General features: G+C 34.1%; 1 protein-coding gene and 1 long non-coding RNA gene across 4 annotated transcripts; one reads left to right on the top strand and one right to left on the bottom strand.

Annotated features, from left to right (window-relative positions):
• Positions 1-6,327: 6,327 nt before the first annotated feature.
• On the bottom strand, positions 6,328-20,044 carry LOC113497383 (prolyl 4-hydroxylase subunit alpha-1-like). 3 transcript variants are annotated; one of them, XM_026876926.1, is made up of 13 exons: positions 19,950-20,044; positions 19,755-19,820; positions 14,202-14,418; positions 13,881-14,026; positions 12,397-12,553; positions 11,195-11,376; positions 10,754-10,893; positions 10,379-10,509; positions 9,898-10,051; positions 9,262-9,486; positions 8,876-8,935; positions 8,364-8,529; positions 6,328-7,501 (listed from the first exon to the last, which is right to left on the bottom strand). In XM_026876926.1, exons 3-13 carry the CDS (start codon positions 14,390-14,392, stop codon positions 7,383-7,385), a joined length of 1,671 nt encoding a protein of 556 aa, XP_026732727.1. In that variant the 5' UTR covers positions 14,393-14,418; positions 19,755-19,820; positions 19,950-20,044; the 3' UTR covers positions 6,328-7,382. The 3 variants fall into 3 exon arrangements, with proteins under 3 accessions (XP_026732727.1, XP_026732728.1, XP_026732726.1); XM_026876927.1 differs by lacking the exons at positions 19,755-19,820; positions 19,950-20,044 and adding exons at positions 16,501-16,563; positions 16,715-16,904; XM_026876925.1 differs by lacking the exons at positions 19,755-19,820; positions 19,950-20,044 and adding an exon at positions 16,715-16,903.
• LOC113497385 lies at positions 7,448-7,932 on the top strand. The gene is made up of 2 exons (XR_003400891.1): positions 7,448-7,518; positions 7,820-7,932. It is a non-coding gene; the product is annotated as an uncharacterized LOC113497385 (long non-coding RNA).
• Positions 20,045-20,055: the final 11 nt, after the last annotated feature.

Here is a 20,055-nt window from a genome sequence, read left to right as displayed (position 1 = left end):
TTAGGTACTAACTTGTTGCCAATTGTATATATTGTAATGTTTGAAGCGGCGAAATAGTTAAAACGATCAGTCTGCGTACAAGAAGCTCAGTTAAATCTACCGTGGTGTAGTCCCACGGACCTACAAAGAATCTTTCCAGGTTCGCAAAACGAATACAAAAGTGGAACAAGCAATCGGTTCTCCGCAACTACGGAATGGAATCAACAAGGCGTTTTTCACAGAAATTATTATGTAAACAGGTCGCGTGACATACCAACATATGTCTACAAACATGTGAAAAAAGAACAACAAGTTTTAAAGCAGATACCATCCTGTTTAATCATACCGAGGATTCATGTATTCGAAAACATTTAGGCGCGTGCTGTGCCTACGACATATTTGTAATCAATACTTTATTTACATAATCCGTCATGCCTGTTACCTCTGGAGTAATGTAAGTGCTGTCTATTGTCGGTAATGTACGGTAAGCTTAATGGAATGGCAGGTAAACAAATCGTTGGATACATAAGGTATAGTATCAATCGGTTTTGGAGAAATTTGCATTTAGGGCTGTAACATTTATTTGCAGAGATCTTTCTTAAAGAGCTGTGAAATATTGACACAAAAAGTATTTGAATGAATTTTATAGATTCCATTTTAGGAATCGTTCAAGGGCTCGTTTTTTGCAGAAATTTTGCCCGATAATATCACAACGATGTCTGCGACATCGTTTTCGTCCATTGTGGCAATAATTGTGTGCTTTGCAATAAAGTTTTTTTTTAATAATATAGCTCTATCATAGCGCTACCATAAAATATTTTTTTGATAGCTTGTATTGAATACTGCCGTTTGTATTAAATAACGAGGCAGTATTTCACGTTCTTGAAACAATTAATGTACATACATAAATGCACTGTTCAAGAAACCTTTAACTAAACATATACCTCTTTAGTAAAGTAATCAACAGATAAAATCAAGAAGCATGAGCTGTTTCTATTCAGGCGAGAAAAAACGGAAAAGGGTCTGCCCACACAGAAAATAATTATCGCCTATTGTTGGACCGGACAGTAAATGGGGAAAATGCCACGCGCTATAGGTACCTAAGATCGCTGACATTAATTAATTGTGTCATCGTTAACAACTTAATGGAAAGTGGGTAACTAGGTAAAGAGGGGGAATATCTCACTCAATACAACGGACTCTAAGTACGTAACTATCTAGTAACTTAACACTATAAATGAATAGGAGAGCGCTTTGTACTTCGCTAAATAAAGATATAATAAAAGGATTCATCAAATTGTAAATAAACATGGAAATATTTTCTTTCCTCTAAAGGTACAGAAGTGCTGAACATAAGTTAAAACTTTGAAGGGAATTAAAAAAATGTGGTATCAAAATTCATTCCACCAAATACAATTAATTAATTCCAAAAAAATACTCATTCAATCAGGCTTATCTTTGGAAAATTGTATAAAAGTAGTCGCGAGTAGAACAGGTACCCGTTATATGGAACAGGCTATACACTACATACATATAAACTGCATGTATCATTGTAGAGGCAGGTCAACTGAAGCTTATGACGAGAACTAATAGGTAACTCGAACAAAGTTCTGTCCCTGTTGCGGCTAGGCTTTTGACTATCGATTGGCGCACCGGTCATGCGCTTTGCACTAGTCCACATCGCACCGCTTGCACTAACGAATCAAATATTAGTACAGGACAGGTACATGGAAATATGTTTCATGTTGATTGCTTGTTTTACTAAAAGCTGGCAAAGGTATGAATATTGAAAGCTGATTAATTTGGGAAACAGAGGGGTTGTATAAAATTGCCGGGGGTTGGAATGTAATGGATTGTTTTTAAATTAAATATTCTACTATTATATCTATTCGTCAATAGATTTGTAATTTAAAGTTTCTAAAAAGCCAATTTAATCGACCAGAAAGAGGAGGAGCTTATTTCGGACGTATTTTTTAGTTTTGCAGTAGTGGATAAATCAAAATTTTGCGTTTGATTTTGTTTGTTTGTACATTTACTGTACTGCAATGAGAAGTAAAGCAAAAAAAAGATTTGTTATTCTTCGGGAGTGGGGCAAAACTGGTCTAAACCTGCGTAAATAGTTAAACTTCAGTATAACACTTCCCAATTTAAACCGATTCTTAAGAATCAATAGTACTATCCACAAGTAACTTGTTGGATGGAGTTGCTTAGTAACACAACATACGTGAGAGCTACCTTAGACATTAATATTTGATATTTTAATGGGGCTTGATGATTCCATCAATAGCCTTGAGGTGTTAATCTTCCGACAGCTGAAAGTTGATATCGTACCGTCGTGGATTAGATTCCGGACGTGTACGATAGCATGAATGTATTTCCAAAACATGTACGAGCGACCAATTATTTAGCTTCAACACGTTATATGTCCCGAAAGATATGACGCAAAATTAAATTGGGAATATTTAGATCAAAATATTAATAAAACCTAGACTAAAAAAAATTGTATAGTTTTCTCGAAATCCCAAATCATACAAAAATCTTGAATTCCGATTAAAAAGAAGGTTCCAATATTTATTAATCAAAAATGAATTACTGCCATCAATAATTAAATTTTCGACTGATTACTAGGAAAATAAATTTTGATAAGATGATAAAGTTATTTTCAAACGATCAAAAAATCATTAGCCGATTTCGTCCTAGACAATTTTTCTCAAAGGTATATTAATGTTCTTGCTTAGATAAACGAATAGGTCAAGGGCCTGTCTACAGAATGTATGTTCCCGGTGGTCAAGTAGTTATCTTTATGTGGCTTATTACTAATGTTATGGAGGTTAAGCGCGAGCGGCGCGTCGACAGCCTGCGAGGATTCCAGTCACTGGATGTTTACAGTCCACGGCTCCGGTTTCATCGTTAGCCATCGACGACCGACTCCACAAGCCATCAGTTTGTTGCCAGCACTTGGCTGATTCGAAAGTGTAGTGTTAAGTATCTACATAATAATTGTGGACCACCCTTCAATTTAAATTCATAATTGGCAATCAATTAAAAACAGCTTAAATCGTTCACGAGAAATGAAGCTAGGAGAAAGAGCTCGCAGAGATTTGAATACTCGGTTACAATGTTCAAAGGATTACTTATAAATAAATTTGTAATCTTCTGAAAGGGTGAATACAAATTTGCGGGGAAATTGGAAATTTGTATTGAGAGCTGTCATTTAGTGGTTGTGCTAATGAAGCGATGCAATACTATTTAACATTGAACTATTCATTGAAGAATGGTAATGAAAGGTAATTATTAGGTGGGTTGATCAAATGAACAGCAAGTGGAAGAAGTTGATAGATACAGCTGATAGGGTAAGTATTGGTCTACAGTTTTCAGATTATGGGACTGAGGTTGCCAATATAGAAAAAAAAACAATAAAGCCGTAATGGGCACTAAAGAATTCGAAGTTTGATATTGAAATAACGAAATGAGTTTAATAAACTGGATGAATAGTTCGATTACGTAATATGAAGTTAAAGTAGATCCAGTTGGATCGTTTTCTTCACGTGACGCTACATTTAAACAATTCCCAAATTCAATTTAATTTTATGGCAATTACTTGGTCCATATAATATAAGATGTTTGATACTGGAACTATGATCGCAAGCCATAATTCGGATGAACTAATAGAATCGAAAATGTTTTATCGAAAAAAGGGTGATAAATTAATAAAAGATTAAAATGTATCATTCGCGTCCTAAACGAAGTGTATTGCAGTGATAGTCATTAACGATGTAGCATTCAATAATTTAATCTCGCTTCTAACATTTTTTTATTTCAAATGTTTTTTTAGATTTCATATATAAATAAAAACTATATAACAAACAGAAAAAAGAATATCGCAGTCAATCATTACTTTAAAATAATATAAACTCGGGCTGCAAGTACTCCGATATCAATAAGCTAATGGACACTAAAGGTAGATTGAAAAGCTACAGTTGAAGTGATATTGAATTAAATTCAAACAACTATAACAATGCTACATAGAGCGCAGTAGGTAGAAAACAGACTCCAGTCTAAAACTATATTATGTCTGTTTCGCGACAATAAGGGTTCCTCATAAATAAGAAAAGATATTTGCAATAAAAATGTTCATCCAATTTTGAACCGTAACAACAGTTACTTAACGACAATGTTTATTTTCTTTATAATTTTAATGTCTAGCTATCGTGGATGACGTGGGACAAACGGACACACAGCGCAGCCTTAGTTAGAGGCTTCCGTTTTTACTCTTTGGGGACAGATTAGTAAAAAGAGTTCGGCATACAAGGGGCAATTTATTTTTTGAAAGCGTCTTGTTTCTTGCGCAAAGTTTACAATTTCCATGCATGAAACCCATATTCAAAATATGACCCTAAAAATGTGTAGGTATAAATCAATTCCAAGGTAACTAAATATTACGTCTTTCTATGTTTTTAGGAAATCATATAAGGTAAACTCCATATTGTGATTGTTATTATCGCGAATGTCTATTTGCCGACGTCTCAAAATAATACTGTTTTTTTTTTCAAAATTTTAATCTACTATTATTTGTATAAAATATTACATTTCGCGTTTTAAAAAATTAATGGGCTCGTACGGTATAGAAAATGGTCTTGATTTGGTTGACATGACAACTCTTGGATTAGCCGTAAGACATCTGTAAATAATGTGACAACAAAATATTACACTGAGCAAAAGGAGCAAATTTTATTGTTAAAGAATCTCAGATTTAATGAAGTGTACGGTCAGTCCAGAGCCGTTAAGTGGGACCACGTGAAAATCAATTATTCATCCCTACTAATATTATAAATGCGAAAGTAACTCTGTCTGTCTGTCTGTCTGTTACGCTTTCACGTCTAAACCATTGAACTGATTTTAATGAAGTTTGGTACAGACATAGAGTTGACCTTGAGAAAGAACATAGGATAGTTTTTATCCCGGACTTTTGAAGAGTTCTCTTGGAAACGCGATAAAACCGACATCGGAGGCGAAGCCGCGGGCGAAAAGCTAGTACCTTATAAATTTTACTACTCCTTTATTAAATAAAGAAAAATGTTTAATCGTAAAATGGTAGTCTTAACGGTAATGGCAGTGTTAGTAATTAATAAAACAAAAGACTGGTTAACAATTCCTGTGAATATCATATACCAAACAAAAACAAAGATAATCAAATAAAGAACCTCCTTTTAAAGACCTTTAATAATTAAACTGTTTGTTTGTAGGGCAAATCAAACTGAAATTACACAGTAGTATCGTAATCATAATTTCCATTATTTGTTTTGATATTATGACATGTTTACTGTAGACATGACAACAGCTATTAAAGCTTTTCAAGTTCACAATTCTTAAGGCAGTATTGAAGACTGGAGGAAACATTAACGTTTCCGTGAATGCGGAATCCGCAGAAGCAACCCGAGTGGCCATTTTCCAATCACTACACTATTGACCTTAAAACAAAGAGCCATTATACTGTGACAATGAAATGTAACGCCGAAGGTTAACTCTGTCAAGACTTGAAGTTTTTAAAAGAAATGATAATTGAAAAAGGATATTAAAATGTTATTTGCATTAAAAACATTTTTGATTTCTTTAGTCTTAGAAATAACTTAAAACAGTTACTTTATTATCAATTTTCGTTTAATCTCTTTGACTCAATTTAAGCTTTACATATACAAGGTGTACTATTAGGAAGGTGGATCTAGATGCCGAAAGCAATGAAAAGTGTAACAGGCCTAAAGTCAGCTGCAGATCAACCCAGACTGACTGGCGTGATTGATTAATTATATATTAGCTTTAAAGCTATATACATGGAAAAATAAAAAAGAATTTGAAGATAATTGAGAATCTTGGAAAGTTAAGAAAAGAAGATAGAGAGAAACGAAAAGAATACAGAAGAAGCGAAGACAAGAAGAGTGTTTCATAGCAAACACAGTAGTGTGCAATGCTAAAGTTATACCATGCATGTACTTACTTTGTTTGTTCTGAAATATTCTAACTAGCGACACCGGCGCGACGCTGGCAACACTCGCCTCAAGACAGAAGCTTTAGGGTAATGTATAAACAACAGGAATGTTATGTACAGTATACGTATAATTCTATATGTAACGTTTTTGTTGTCTTAAATTGCTCTCCTCACAGCGAAACAAGAAAGAAGATTACTCAAAATCAAAACCTTTCAAGAGTAGTTAAGTCAATTTAGACTCTATTACAGAGTCTGTAGATGTTATTATTGCCAGACTAAATTGAGAACTTACTTATTAAATATTTTTGTTAAATGGTTACAGTATCTTTGCTTTAGAATTGTAGATGAATTAAAAAACAAAATGTAAATGAAAGTGTATAATAAAAATTGATAAACAAACGTTGTTTATGCGTAATTTTAACATAAATATTGTACAGTTAGGGCAAAATGTTTAGTACTAAGCGTTATGATTAAGTAAATGCATTTTACGAGATTGAACTCCATTTGTATCATTTGGTACTTATTTCTAAAATATGACTGGTTTTGTAACAATTTAAAACTAACATTCACTTATAGTAATGATTTGTATTTATTTGTTCTAACTAAATATATTATATTTAAAACATTTGATATACAAATCCTGAGCACAGTATATGAGTATCTCAAAAAGGTCTATTGGAAAACCGCGAATAATTAAAATTCTTCAACACAAGTTCGTATTGTAAAATCAACTACAACATAAGGAGATAAAGTTGAATTTACGGCAAATTATTTCATGTCGTACTTACGACGCGTTTGGACTATGTCTCTAAGGTTATATATCAAACATTTTTAAGCTATTTTATCTACTTAATTCCATTTGTTCTATAGCAATAAATTATACATATTAAATAGTTCATAGACAAGCGGCAACTTGAAAGCCTCTAGATATTTCATTTGATTAGATTGATACTTATTATTACTTAATTTATTGCATATTCCAAAGCAAATCTATTTTAATTGGCAAGAATTGAATATGTTCAAATTACAATTTACGCTTTTTGAGTATAAACACGTCACAATAATTAAAAATTCTATCGGCTAGTATTACAACTTGTACTAAATTTAATATAAGCAAATGTCACAATCATAAGATAAGTAAGAATACATATTCACATATATTATAACAACATATATTATGTATATGTATACAATAATACTATGTTACTACACATATTTCTAAATTATATAAAAAGTAGTGATTAAAACATATTCCTTAAAAAAGTTTTGACAGAACAGTGGGTACGACAGCTAAAATTGTATTACTCAAATTATATTGTACTATTTTTTGCATAATATCTAAAGGTCAGTCACTAGTTTTGCACTAATTCAGTACGTTTTGCAGTTTTCTCATTAATATAGAGTTGGGTATGTAATTCTACCTTGATGTCTTAGGCACTGGGCGGAGGATCTTTCGAACGAAGCCTTCTTCTTGGTATTCCAAGTTGCAGGGGAACAACAACTCCTGCCCGCCTTGGTGGATCCATTTGTTTGACACTGCAAGAATTCAATATGTAAGTAAACCAGACAACATTTTTACCTACCCTGGCTGTATTAAACAAAAAAAAATCTGACTGAATTTCGGTCAGATCTTAAAAGCTGGTCGAAATATGTGTGGAGACCAAACTCGTTCAACCCTTTATGGAGAGTCCTTAAATTTCATGCTTACATTTGAAATTAGACCGGGCGTTGTCGAAAAATGATGAATAGATTATTTCCAATAATTTATTGTAAAGCGGGATTATTACTTATGACTTCGTTCCCTGTATCGAATTTATTAGAATACAGATGTTAACTTTAAATGTTCTGTTACAGGGTTAAAGCTGATGGAAGAAATCTCAAGGACGCGTAGTGGTTTCAATTATAGAATCGAAGATAAACTTCTAATTTTGCATTTACAAAGACGTAAAATATAATATTTTGACGTGCGGCATCGTTTTATTACATCTCTCTTTCATAGTTCTATGAATCAGTAATCATTTGTGTCCATTGTTTAACATGTCTGCTGTCTGGAAAATCTGATAAACAGATGTGCTCTAGATTTGTCATTTCTCCGAATATTAATGATTAGTATATATATTTACTTTAATATATTTATCTAAGTAGATCATAAAAATATTCTTCAAATTCAGTAAAATCACTTAATCTGTAACGAAAATTCCAATTTCCCAATTATTATCTCAATCAAACATTTGAATATCAATTAGCATTGAAACTAACATAGAATAAAGAACACCTAAATCAATGAAACTAAATCTCAAAATATTTTTATAGTTTGATGACTGAACTAGTCACTGTCACTTAGGCCTATATGTCTAGCCTTCAGCTGCACATGTTACGTATGTATGTTGGTACTGACCCCACTTGGAGCCCTGCAGTACGGGGCAGGCGGCGTGCCTGGTGGCCAGGTCGCCCTCGCCGGAGGGGTGCAGGTTGAGCCAGAAGGCGGCCGCGCGCCGCTGCGGGAACACGCTCAGGCCCAGCTCCGTGAACACTGTGGCGCCGCCTTGTGCCACGTCCGACATCTGAGTAGTGTTGGAATTTGTATTATATAAAATATAAAAATGAAATAAAATATTTTTTTGAGTACTTGACTTGCATTTTAATAAATTATAACTATTTGCATTAGATTTAGGATTGAGATTGCTATGCTAAATGATTGCAATCAAAATAAATTATTTTGTAATAAATACAGGAAACAAGAAATAATTTTATATGGTTATTTTTTACTATTTAAGAAACACTGAAACCATTTTTCGATTTAAATTCAAACCCTACAATTGGATTGCTAGAATACCAATAATGTAATTATTCTTCCACAGTTTAAAAGTAATAATATATTCGTATTAAAAAAAAACGTGTTTTACTTACATAGAACAAGACTGTAGCTATTCTATTACCACTGCCCTTACTGAATGCGTTCTCCCTCTTCTGTTGATAGAATATTTCAAATAGTATAAAATTGATTTAGTTACTAGGCCATTAATAAGCTTGCCCGATATCTTAGTTTTAACTTGAAATATCAGTTAAAAGTATAACTTACGAGACCTTTTTCTTTTTTTACAAAACCATTCCCGCAGTAAGGAATTTCATCCGTGAATCGCGGGGGGACACCCACTCAGGACAAATATTCGTGGATCACACAGACGCATGTCCTACGCGGGGATCGAACACGCGACACGTCGCTCAGAATGGGTTTGGCTTGGTGAACAAAAGTAATAACTATAATTGTAACAAAATGTAACATCCAAACTTACCCTAGCAAAATCATAATGCGGTTCATAATGTCCGCCAATCCCGTAGTTAACAACTTGCAGTTCCTCAGCCGAGTCCATACTGAGGCCGGTCATGTGAGACACGCGGCGGGTGATCCTGGCGATGGTCTCCGACTCCGAGTCTCGTAACCACGAGGACTTGCTGATGCGGTAGTGAGCGGGGACTAGCTCGCCGGTTTTTGGGTCGTGAACGACGGCGCGTTTGAACTGTGGAAAGTTTTATATCTAAGGCTAATAGCATAAAGGGTTTTATTGTTAAATGCACTAACAGAAACTGGTAATAGAAAACACATTTTTTGCTGGATATGCCATTGATAGGATCACGATACGATCAATAGGTGCGAGAAGAATGTGGGTATAATCACAGGATCCGGCTTATTCGGAATGAAGTTAAAACAGTTTAACAAGGATCTTCAATAGGTTATTTGATCTAAATAAAAATTACGCAGAAAAAACGCATCAAACATAGTGGCACTTATTTATCGTTCTGCCTGTGAACCCACTTCGAGTAGCATGTTTGTGGTGTATTAGGTAAAACAATACAAATATACATAAATAGTTCAAATAATTCTTACGTACGAAAACGTCGCCAGTGCCTTCCCTTAATGTCAGACTTACCCTGGGCTGTGCCATCCTCTTGATCTGTTCGATCTCTCCGTCACTCAGCACATCGTGGAACACAACCACGTCGGGGCTGAGGTACATCATCTCCATCTTGATAGGCGCCAGGCGCAGGAACGGGTGGTTCTCGGTGAGGTAGCGGCATGTCAACCTGAGTATAGTGATTGAATTTAAAATGAGCATTTTTAGAGTGAATTGATTTATAAGTCCTCTAACTTATATGGTTTCGTAATCAATGCGATTTATAAGTATTTAATAGCAATGTTGTAATATCGATCGACGAAAGACAAGACTTCTTCAGAAGTACTTGAGTATTGACTTTTCTACTTTATGTACCGCATTATTTATCTCATCATACGGTCACAAAATAAAGTCAATAATGTTAAAATAATGTGTGTGTTGATTAATTGAAGTGTTTGTATTAAGTATATTGGTTGGTTGATTATTTTCTGTCCGAATGATCATTATTTAATTTTACCTTTTAGATACAGCTACAGGTATGTCCATTTCTCCGCGGCACAGCGCTTCATATGCACTTCTCTCCTTCGCATAGCTATCAGTTTCAGTCACCTCAACCGGTTTTTCTTTGGGTTCGTCAGAGCCTGTCTCCTGTTAAATTTGATAAAAGCATTAAATATTATTTACAAGAAGTAAATCTACTTCAGTCTGGTCCATTTTCAAGATGCACTATCTAAATCTGTCTAACTTAACGCTACTAAAAGAACTTCGAATTTCAGAGTACTTCAACGGCCATTTTCAAGGTTACTCCAAGGTCATTTCACTTGACCATGAATGGCAGGCAACATTGGACTGTATCTTAAAAGCTAATATTTTTTTTAGTTTCATTTCGTACCCCTCGCCGTTCCTTCCTAAGCCTGGCCTCTTCTTCTTCAATACTCTTCTTGTAATGAGGCACGTTGCCCTTAGCCCGCACATGCTTCGGATCGACTGCTAGCAATTTGTTCGTCCATTCTAAAGCGCTTCTTGTGTCACCTGTAACGATTAGCGATTGAGTAATCATACGGCAAGAAAGTATAGAATACTTAAAGTGGTATGCAGTTATTTTTAAATAAGAACTAGCTAGCTCAGGACCAGTCTCATCGACAGCTCTATAATTAGGCTTTTCTAACTCTAAGGGCCTGTTTCACAATCGCCGCATAAGTTCCTGTTAAATTACTTGACAGAATTTTTCATACAAAGAATGTCATTTTTTTTAATTTATCTGCCAGATAGCGGCTAATCAGTGATTATGAAATTTCTAAAAATTATGAAACATTCATCAATATATACCAACCCAACAAATAATACGAGAAGCTAATATACTCCAGTATGTCAACCTCCGTGAACGGATAAGGGACATTTTCTTCCTCATATTTTCTTAAAGCCTCCATCATCCAGGCACGGGCGTTGATATAGTCCCTTTCGTTATATAAAGCTCGGCCGAGCTCGTAGCAATCGCCTGCCGACATCGGAGTACTAGGAACAACACAATCATTTTATATAATTTTTTTAATGTAAAGTATAAGCATATTGTATGGTCAGCAACGAATGTCAGGTTAAAGTTTTCTATTTTTTACCGGTCTTAAAATATTTTGTTCACAATCCAATACTAAATTGTATGTACAATACATACAATTTTTTTTACAATACATACAGTTGTGATAACATATCTTTTAAATCTAGCACAGTTCATGTAATTTGTATGCTGACCGTACTAATTTTCACCGTCACCGTGCATTATTTTCAAAACACAAGAATGAGATCCGTGGGTTATGTTGCAAGGTTTTTGTGCATAAAAAACAAAACGATGGGTGGAAAGTGGCTGATTTATGTTCCAAATAAACTTTTGGTGGGAAGACTCACGTAGTTTCATAGTTTCGGTACACGTCTTCACTTTGTACATTTACCTTGTGTACCCCTAGAGAAAACGCAGCCTTAAACGGCTTTCTAAGAAAGAACATGCTTTTATATAAATGACACTACTACAATACAAAATATTCGCAGGTTTTTATTAGGCACAATACACGATAAATGATATTCGTTATCACATTTATTGAACAATATAGACAGTAGGTATGTTTTTGAGATTGAAATCTAAGACATATTACCTACTTTGTACAAAGTAAGAAGATAATAATTACACGATTTTAAATGATAAACAGCTAATAACCTGCACTTCCATCTTTCAAAAGATAATTACTTCTAAACTGTATAATATAGCGGTATTCTTATCTTAAATATTCATGAGATATCTATTATTTTCGGCCTACTTTTTGTTGTTATTGTGTACTAAAAAATCTTTGTTGTTAATAATCTTTAAAATACACATTTGCCAGCTGTTAGTGTGTTGTTGAAAATATTTTAAAGAAAAACGATAAATCTCTATAATTTCTTATTATGAACTTAAGTCCTCCATTTGAGTTTTGTAACGGAAAAAGTTTCGATTATAGCTACATATCTGACAGAAGCTGTAAAATTTAAACAATAATTAATTACCTGTATGCAACACCGTTCAGTTTTCCTTCAGCGAGGTCTTTAACATCCAAATTGTAGGTTTTCTGTAATCTAGTAAGCGCCTGCGCAGCTCCCGTCAGATCTTCTAAAGCTGGGTATTTCACGTCTTCATGGTTCATTGTTATGTTTTTTATGTACTCTGTAATTAAATAAAATTATGATTAAAATTTGACTCAAGAATAAAAAAAAAATGTGGGTCTAAACAAATATTACATTTTTATTTTGCCTATCGGTGTAAAATTTAGCATTGAACAAAAGAACTGAACAAACGTGTGATTGTTTGCTCTGTAAATTAATTTAACACCAGATCAGGATCAGAACGCAGTAAAATTTGCCCAGTCACTACCGCATGGAACAATTAGCGGTACCGTTTTATTTATTACGCTGGTAGCCTTCATGGACTAATTCTATGATAAGGAAGACAGAGGCATGCTGGACTTCAACGGATTACTACTGCCTGTCCTTAGCCTGGTAAATTCTTTGATGCCAACATATAACGGATAACTAATAACAATATTTCGTACGTTCATTGGTTATTTAGTAACTATTGATTACTTTTTGCCAGCTTCAATACATTTCACGGAAAACAATAAACACCTCATTAAAGTCTATTACTCTTGGAGAACTGACAAAACACAGTACTGAATAGTGGAGTTGCGATACAGAAGTTTGTTTTTTGGTAGTGTGTCAATCAACTGTGTTCCACAGCTGTATGCCCATTGCCAATGCTTGTGAATTTGTGAATGCTATTGTTTTACTTAATAAAATTATTCCACGACATTAATAGGCTAATTATCTGTTTTTTGTGGCCCTGTGATGGCAATTATAATAATTAAGTACTTTAGCAGACTTGTTCGTGTTTATGTATGCTGGTGTATAGTTTCAGATTTATTCAAGAGACTTTATTTTGGTACAAAATACACTACAAATAAAAATATTACATTTGATTGTTTTCGGTGTTTTCAGAATAAATACCAATATTTCAAATAATCATGGTATTCTACATAAAACGAAAATAAAAATTGGAATATTGTATGTAATGTAGAAAAGATCTACATAGTAGTAGACGTTACTAAAACGTTTATCTATAAAAGGCGTGTCACGGCAAATCGAATTAATTAAGCTGTGAATACCATGACCACACGCGATGCGCCAGTAACAAAAGCAATTTCGATTTCGTTGTGCTTTAAATTTCCGCGTCTTTGCCTTAATAATAGATGAACTTCCATTTTACTGGGTCAAGGACATGACATCTTATATTTTTTAATTATATTTCATATTAATATTTTAGAGATAACACTTTTACATAGTTTTTTTTTTAAGTTAAGAACTTTCAATTCATTACAACATTACGAAAACATAGTAATACATCATTTTTTTCTGTCTTTTGTATTCCCAAACAGCGTTAAGGGTTATGTCTAGACTTCACACGTAAAGCAAGTTAATATAAGTCGACTTATAATTACCTGTTCCTATTTTAATACTGCTTTCTATATGATCTAAGTCAGTCGTCAGTCTTTTGATCAGAGTGAACGCGTTGATGGGGTTCCCCAAGTAGTTGGGAATATCTTCCATAGCTCGCTCATGCTCCGTTTTATATATATTTAGATGCCTGAAAAGTAGAAAAAAGTATACAGTTCCGAATTCAAGTATGTAATTACATTTTCTGGTTATAAAATGAAGACAAGATTGCTGGCATGGGAAGCAAGCCTGCTGCAATTGTGGTAGGAAGACGCCAGTTTATGCCGTGAAGTCTGTTCAATAAAAGAGGTTGATGGCTTTATTACCTCTTTAGCGTCGCAAGTCTTCGTTCTTCTTTATCGATATAATGGTCTAGATCATCTATTATCCTCTTGTGTGTTTCTAATAAATGCTCTACTTCTGCTATAGCTGTGAATAGTTCTGCTTGTGTTCGTATGCATAGATTCAATAAAATTAAAAAGCATAATATGGGTAGTATTTTCAAATTTCGCGTCATTTTGATACCCTGACTGAGTCCTCGACCTGGGGAAGAATTAATACTAATTTAATAAATTACAATATTGCACTATCTTAACCTGAGCAATGGTCGAAATAACATTGTACCTTGTCGTTCTCTCTTAAATATATTTTAAACTGTCCAAAATTTACATTTTTCTTTGCAATACCTTTGTAAACTTTGTAATAAAAATATATTATTAGAAACAGAATATATTAAAATACAACTAGGTACGTCAATACGAAAGAATCGAATCAGTAAGGCGATGAAATGTATTAAAGGAAACCAGTTACAGATTAATAGCTCTGGTATTCTGTTGCCTAATATCGTTGTAATGTGTGACATTATATTAATTTATTGCTGGATCTAGTCGTCGTCAAAATTGCTTTAATTAGGAAGGTAAAGGAAATCACATTTACAGAACAGTTGGGAGTTGATAAATACATTTACACGGGTCTAACTTTATGAGACTCATTTATGTCTAGATACCTAAAAGAAAATACTTTGAACATGAGGTAAAAGAGGTTTGAAATCCTAAACCAAAAGGTTATTTACTCAGGTTCTTACTAATAACGGTATTTTTTGGGAAATTGACTCAACAAGAACCTACCTACCTCGTTTTAAAATAAGTTTAACTTTTTCATACATCGATTTCTGTTTTAAACAAGAGCCTTCCTAAGCAACCAAATTGTGGTCCCGCGATTAGATTACCAAAGCGGTCGAGGTATCCAAACGCGCGAACAAATAAGTATTTTGTCTCAGCCTCTTCTAAAAATTCGGAGGACCAAAGGTAAATGAGGTTTTGTACCTTTAATTTTGTCACCGGTCTTTAAATGTGTTCAGGCGATAAGACGGTTGGGATATTTTTAACACGTTCTAAGAAATCTGACGAGGAAAACCGACTCTACCTTAGCAGGATCAGGATTGTGTCAATTAATTATGTCAATATTAAAATGCGTTTTTTTATGCTAATTGTTCTTAAACCAGAGTATATCCATTTATGAGCAAGTGGTATTTTTAATATATATTTATAGTTCTTATGTCATCCAAGCCTCAAAGCACGAGATAAAAATAACACACTCCAGAAACTGCATATGAACAATTACCATTGTTATACATTTGATTTTTATTATCCGATCGGGCATTGACTGCCCAGCGGCCACTGTAATTTACGATTCATTGCACATGCCATGAGCACTGTCGCAAACATAGATGGATAAAAGCTGTTCAAGTTCTCTATCTCAACTGAAAACGAAGCTAGTATTTACTATCAAAGATCGCATTTTCAATAATTTTAATAAGCACTTAGTTTAATCTACAATTATAGGACGCGATTTTTCTTTAATACGACATTTAACTTATAAAAGAGCTTTATGCTTTCGTGTCTATGAAGAGCTTACAGGGCCAATGAACGTTTCTGCATAAAAAATAAATAAACAAGAAACAGGAACAGTGGTGGACGTGATTTTACTCGCGTATGGGTGGCGGCGACCGTTTTATTATCTGTAGGTATAGGAATTCATGATAACAAATGGTTGGCTACTATCAAATATTGTTCTACTGCTCTCAATTATTCTCTCGAACTCTCTATAGCAATGACACTAAATTGGAATATTAACAAGACGCAAGACGTTTTAAAGGAATTGCTACCAAGAATTGTTTGTAGAGCGTTGGGTTTGATGGAGCTTATGTGTTGAATTTTGATGGTTTTCATGGCTGGGAATTTAGGACGGCTATGATTCGCTATGAATGACTATGTACGTGGAAGGACGTCGGTGAACGGGAACAGTGAAAGCAGTTTGATCTATTTTTGCAGTTAGTAGGGACTAAAATATGAATCAGACATTAAAATAGAGTAGGATAGTAAATGTGTTCTTTTATAAACTTAAATATAAAAACCGGCAAACTAAAGTTCAGTTATGAATAAAATAAGTGGGTGGTGTGACATCACTGATAAAAAAATCTCTAAGCAATGATAATATTGAATTTATAGTAAATAATAAAATGCATTGTCTTATTATGAAGAATGACAGAAGATGAGGTTAACAACCATTTCAAATTAAATTTTATGACTAGTTATGGATAAAATATTCATATTTCACACTTACAGGCTACACTATTGTTATTAAATGAAGATTATAACGGTTCTTGAGATTCCACGTCAGTATCCGCTGTTGTATATAAGAATAAATATTAGCAAATTGTTACTTCAGCACTATTTTGCATGCAGGAATATTTTTCAGACAAGATTAAAAATGGATTTCTGCTTTAGGGGTTCACTAAAAGCGTTAGCATCTCGTTGATTCCTGCAGACAACCTTACCTTGTAAAAATATTTATGAATCACACACCAAATAACTGAAGGATTCTCAAAACTATTTTATTGAATTATCAAACCACCAAAATTATACAGCACTAAAAGAGATCAAAATATCATAAATTCGTGTAACAAATTCGGTGTTAGCACGAGCGTGCGCCAGCGCAGCCGCTCGCGGGTCAACGAACAAAATACTGCCATTGAGCAGCTTGCTAGCAAGCCGGTGACCTTATCTAACTACCGCTGTGACGATATGACTTTATTAATACATGTTATATACATTAGGGGACCGCTTCTCACTTTTACATACATTGAGCTGTGATTCCGTGACTGTAAAGCGTAAAAATATTGTGTCATACAACATAACAGTCGCAAAGTTATGTTTTGTTTTGAAATAAAGATGTTATCAACAAGGATCTGCATGGTAGATAACATTAATGTGTATTCATGACTGTACATTATGCATTAGCGCATGAAGGTCGTCTGGTGTCTATCGCAAGGGGGATGGGAAAATAGCAGTGACATCGAAATCACGATAAACTGGGTACTAAGTTATGTTTTAGACGAGTTATAATATTAATACATTTGTACATTTCGATTAACTGCAAATAGATTGGCTACGATCTAATACAGTGTAAAGACCTAAAGAGACCTAGGAACTTTCACTCCGAGTGCTAGTAGACTAGATAGTACTTAAGCTTTTTGAAAAAGTTGATTGAGCATTTTATGAAATGTGTAGCCTCTTCTTTAGGTTACTTTATGTAAGTCCACGATTTCAAAAGAACAGCCGGAATCTTAAATTTCCTTCTATTAAGGTTTTGCATAAATATTCTATAATATTAAGGCCTGGTTATGCAAGAAACTAGGAAAGTTATCCGTTGCGCAATCACAATTTGCCCATTAGGTCTTAGTAGGGTAAAGGCTTGTATTAAAGGCCTTTGTGATCAACTAAAATTCATATAAATTGAGTGCTGACAAAATAACTTACTCATGACATGTAGACAAGTGGTAGGAATGTACACATTAATTATAATCCTAGCCTGTGCTATTTGGTTACAATTGAATGTCTAACCATTAATAGGCTAGGAAAAAGATTTTTCAATTGCTATAAAGTGGTGGCTAGAAGTAAGGATGGATTCGCTTATTACGCAACCCGTTTTTCGTGAAACATTTTATCAGGTATACATAGACGCCTCAAAATGTCAGTAGACTAGATATTCAACTGACATCTGAGTCATCACTTGGGCAGGTAATTTAATATTCAAAACAATTAAATAATAGCTACCACTAGAAGTAGGTAGCTATTCAGAGAATGATTCTTCTTTTAGCCTTTTGCATACTAATATTCATGGAAATTTTTATATCTAGGGTCTTTCAAGGAGTTAGCGTTAAGTACCTTTAATGTTTATTTATAGCAGCGACACGATTCATGGTCAATACTTGTACCTAGGTTTTTATTTGCTAAGTGAAGTAATGTCTCTACAATGTCACGTAGTCTACACTTAACGCCAACATGTTCGTTTATTTTATATTTTATTTAAAATATTAGTGCGACGCGCGACGTGACGTCAAGTTTGTCTGCTTGTCACAGGGTAACGTGTATTTAAGCACCCCATAAAGTGACAGTCGTAAGCTGGAAGCGAAACCGCGCATTACAGGTCGTATAGTGTTGTCTTTCTTCCACTACTTGAAGAGGTCGATAGGGTTTGAGGTGACATTTCGTTAGAATTTTACTCTACTATTAGACTAGATTGTACAAGATAGTCCACAAATTTACATTTATCCAAGTCAGCAATTCTTTTCCAGATGATTCAGGAATGGTATAGGAGTTTTAAAATTAAAAATGTGGGTTTATCAGTTCTGGGGAAATGCGCCGTGTTTAAATTCCTCCATCCTTATGGATCCGATGAATAAATTAAGGTTGGCATTCATCAAGGCTGCCAAACCAAAAATTGCCTCTTTTTAATGGAGTGAGGGAGGTGTGTTGTTTATGCTTTACTAATGACACTTACAACTTTAATATAACCATAACAAAGCTGATAATTGGGGTATTCTTTAGTAATCGGCTGCATTCATAGGAGTGTGGGGATGGGGGGAGGGGGGAGGGGTGGTGCCCAGGATATACCCCCTAAAGGGAAAAGATGCGGAAACGTATATTTTTTGAGATTTTTCGAAATTTATTTTTGAGGTTAGGAGTGTCAAAACGGTGTTATTGGCTCGGTCGACGGAGCCCCGCTTCGCGGGGCTCCTACTTCTGGGTGGTTTAAAAATAAATAACCACTTCTAACCTAACCTGTCCATGTCGGGGTGCTCCGAGTCGGGGTGTTAACTATGATGATGGTTCTAGATTTAGTTTTATACATTTCAACATTTTACATAAATTTCGATTTATATGATAATCATCATAACAATTTAGAAAAATCACAATACGAAAACACGGAACATAAACAATCGCGAACGAAAAGCGAATGAACTAAATGAACTATTGAAATGTAATTACACTCTTTGACAGTTGAGTGACACTTCAATATGACGGTTAGAGTGAGAAAACACTAGTTTTTGCCATACATTATAAAATTTTCTGTTTCATTTTTGAGAATTAACCTCAAAACTTTAATTTAAGATTTCTCAAAAACTACACATTTCCGCACAAAAACACTTTATATTATAACTCGGGGCATCATTGCCGATCTATTAAAACCAAAAACACCCAGTAATTCGTGCAGCCCGTTTCTAAAGTCAACCCATTTAATTTAATTGAACTTTACTTAAATAAAAATAAATAGGTCATTAAATATCTTAAATGATTTCATTTATAAATTGATGGAAAAAGCAAAAAATTGACACTTCATTTTTTACTTTGGTTGACATTAGACCAAATACATTATTTACTCCTAATATTTAAGTACATATTACACCCTGTATAGAAGAAAAATGTACTTCTGCTTTGTATTGTTTTTTAAAGCGCTCCATCAAATTTCATCAGAAGAATAATTGAAAGATATTTGTATACTAGAATTATAAGGCTGAAATAAATAACATTTACCTTAAAAGGCCGGCAGGACTGCTTGCCTCCAATTCAATTGATCAGCCCAATTTTTTAATGTTTAGGCTGCAAAAAATAAACAGAGAAGCTTAAAGCTGAGATAATAAATACTGTTTGTAAAAATGATATTTATATCTTTAGAATCACAGTAATCATGACATAGATGTTAGAGAAAATGGAAAACTAGTCACGTACACTCCGTTTTTCTAGGTTCAACGTCGGCTTTAGAATAAGCGCTGAGTGAAAGGTAAAGTTTACCGCAACTCGCAACTCAAATAGATTCGACTCGAGCTTTGCAGTG

Source organism: Trichoplusia ni, chromosome 9 (genome assembly GCF_003590095.1).
Source record: "Trichoplusia ni isolate ovarian cell line Hi5 chromosome 9, tn1, whole genome shotgun sequence".
Lineage (NCBI taxonomy): Eukaryota > Metazoa > Arthropoda > Insecta > Lepidoptera > Noctuidae > Trichoplusia > Trichoplusia ni.
Note: the sequence above shows the minus strand (reverse complement) of the source record. Positions and strands in the feature narration are given on the sequence as shown.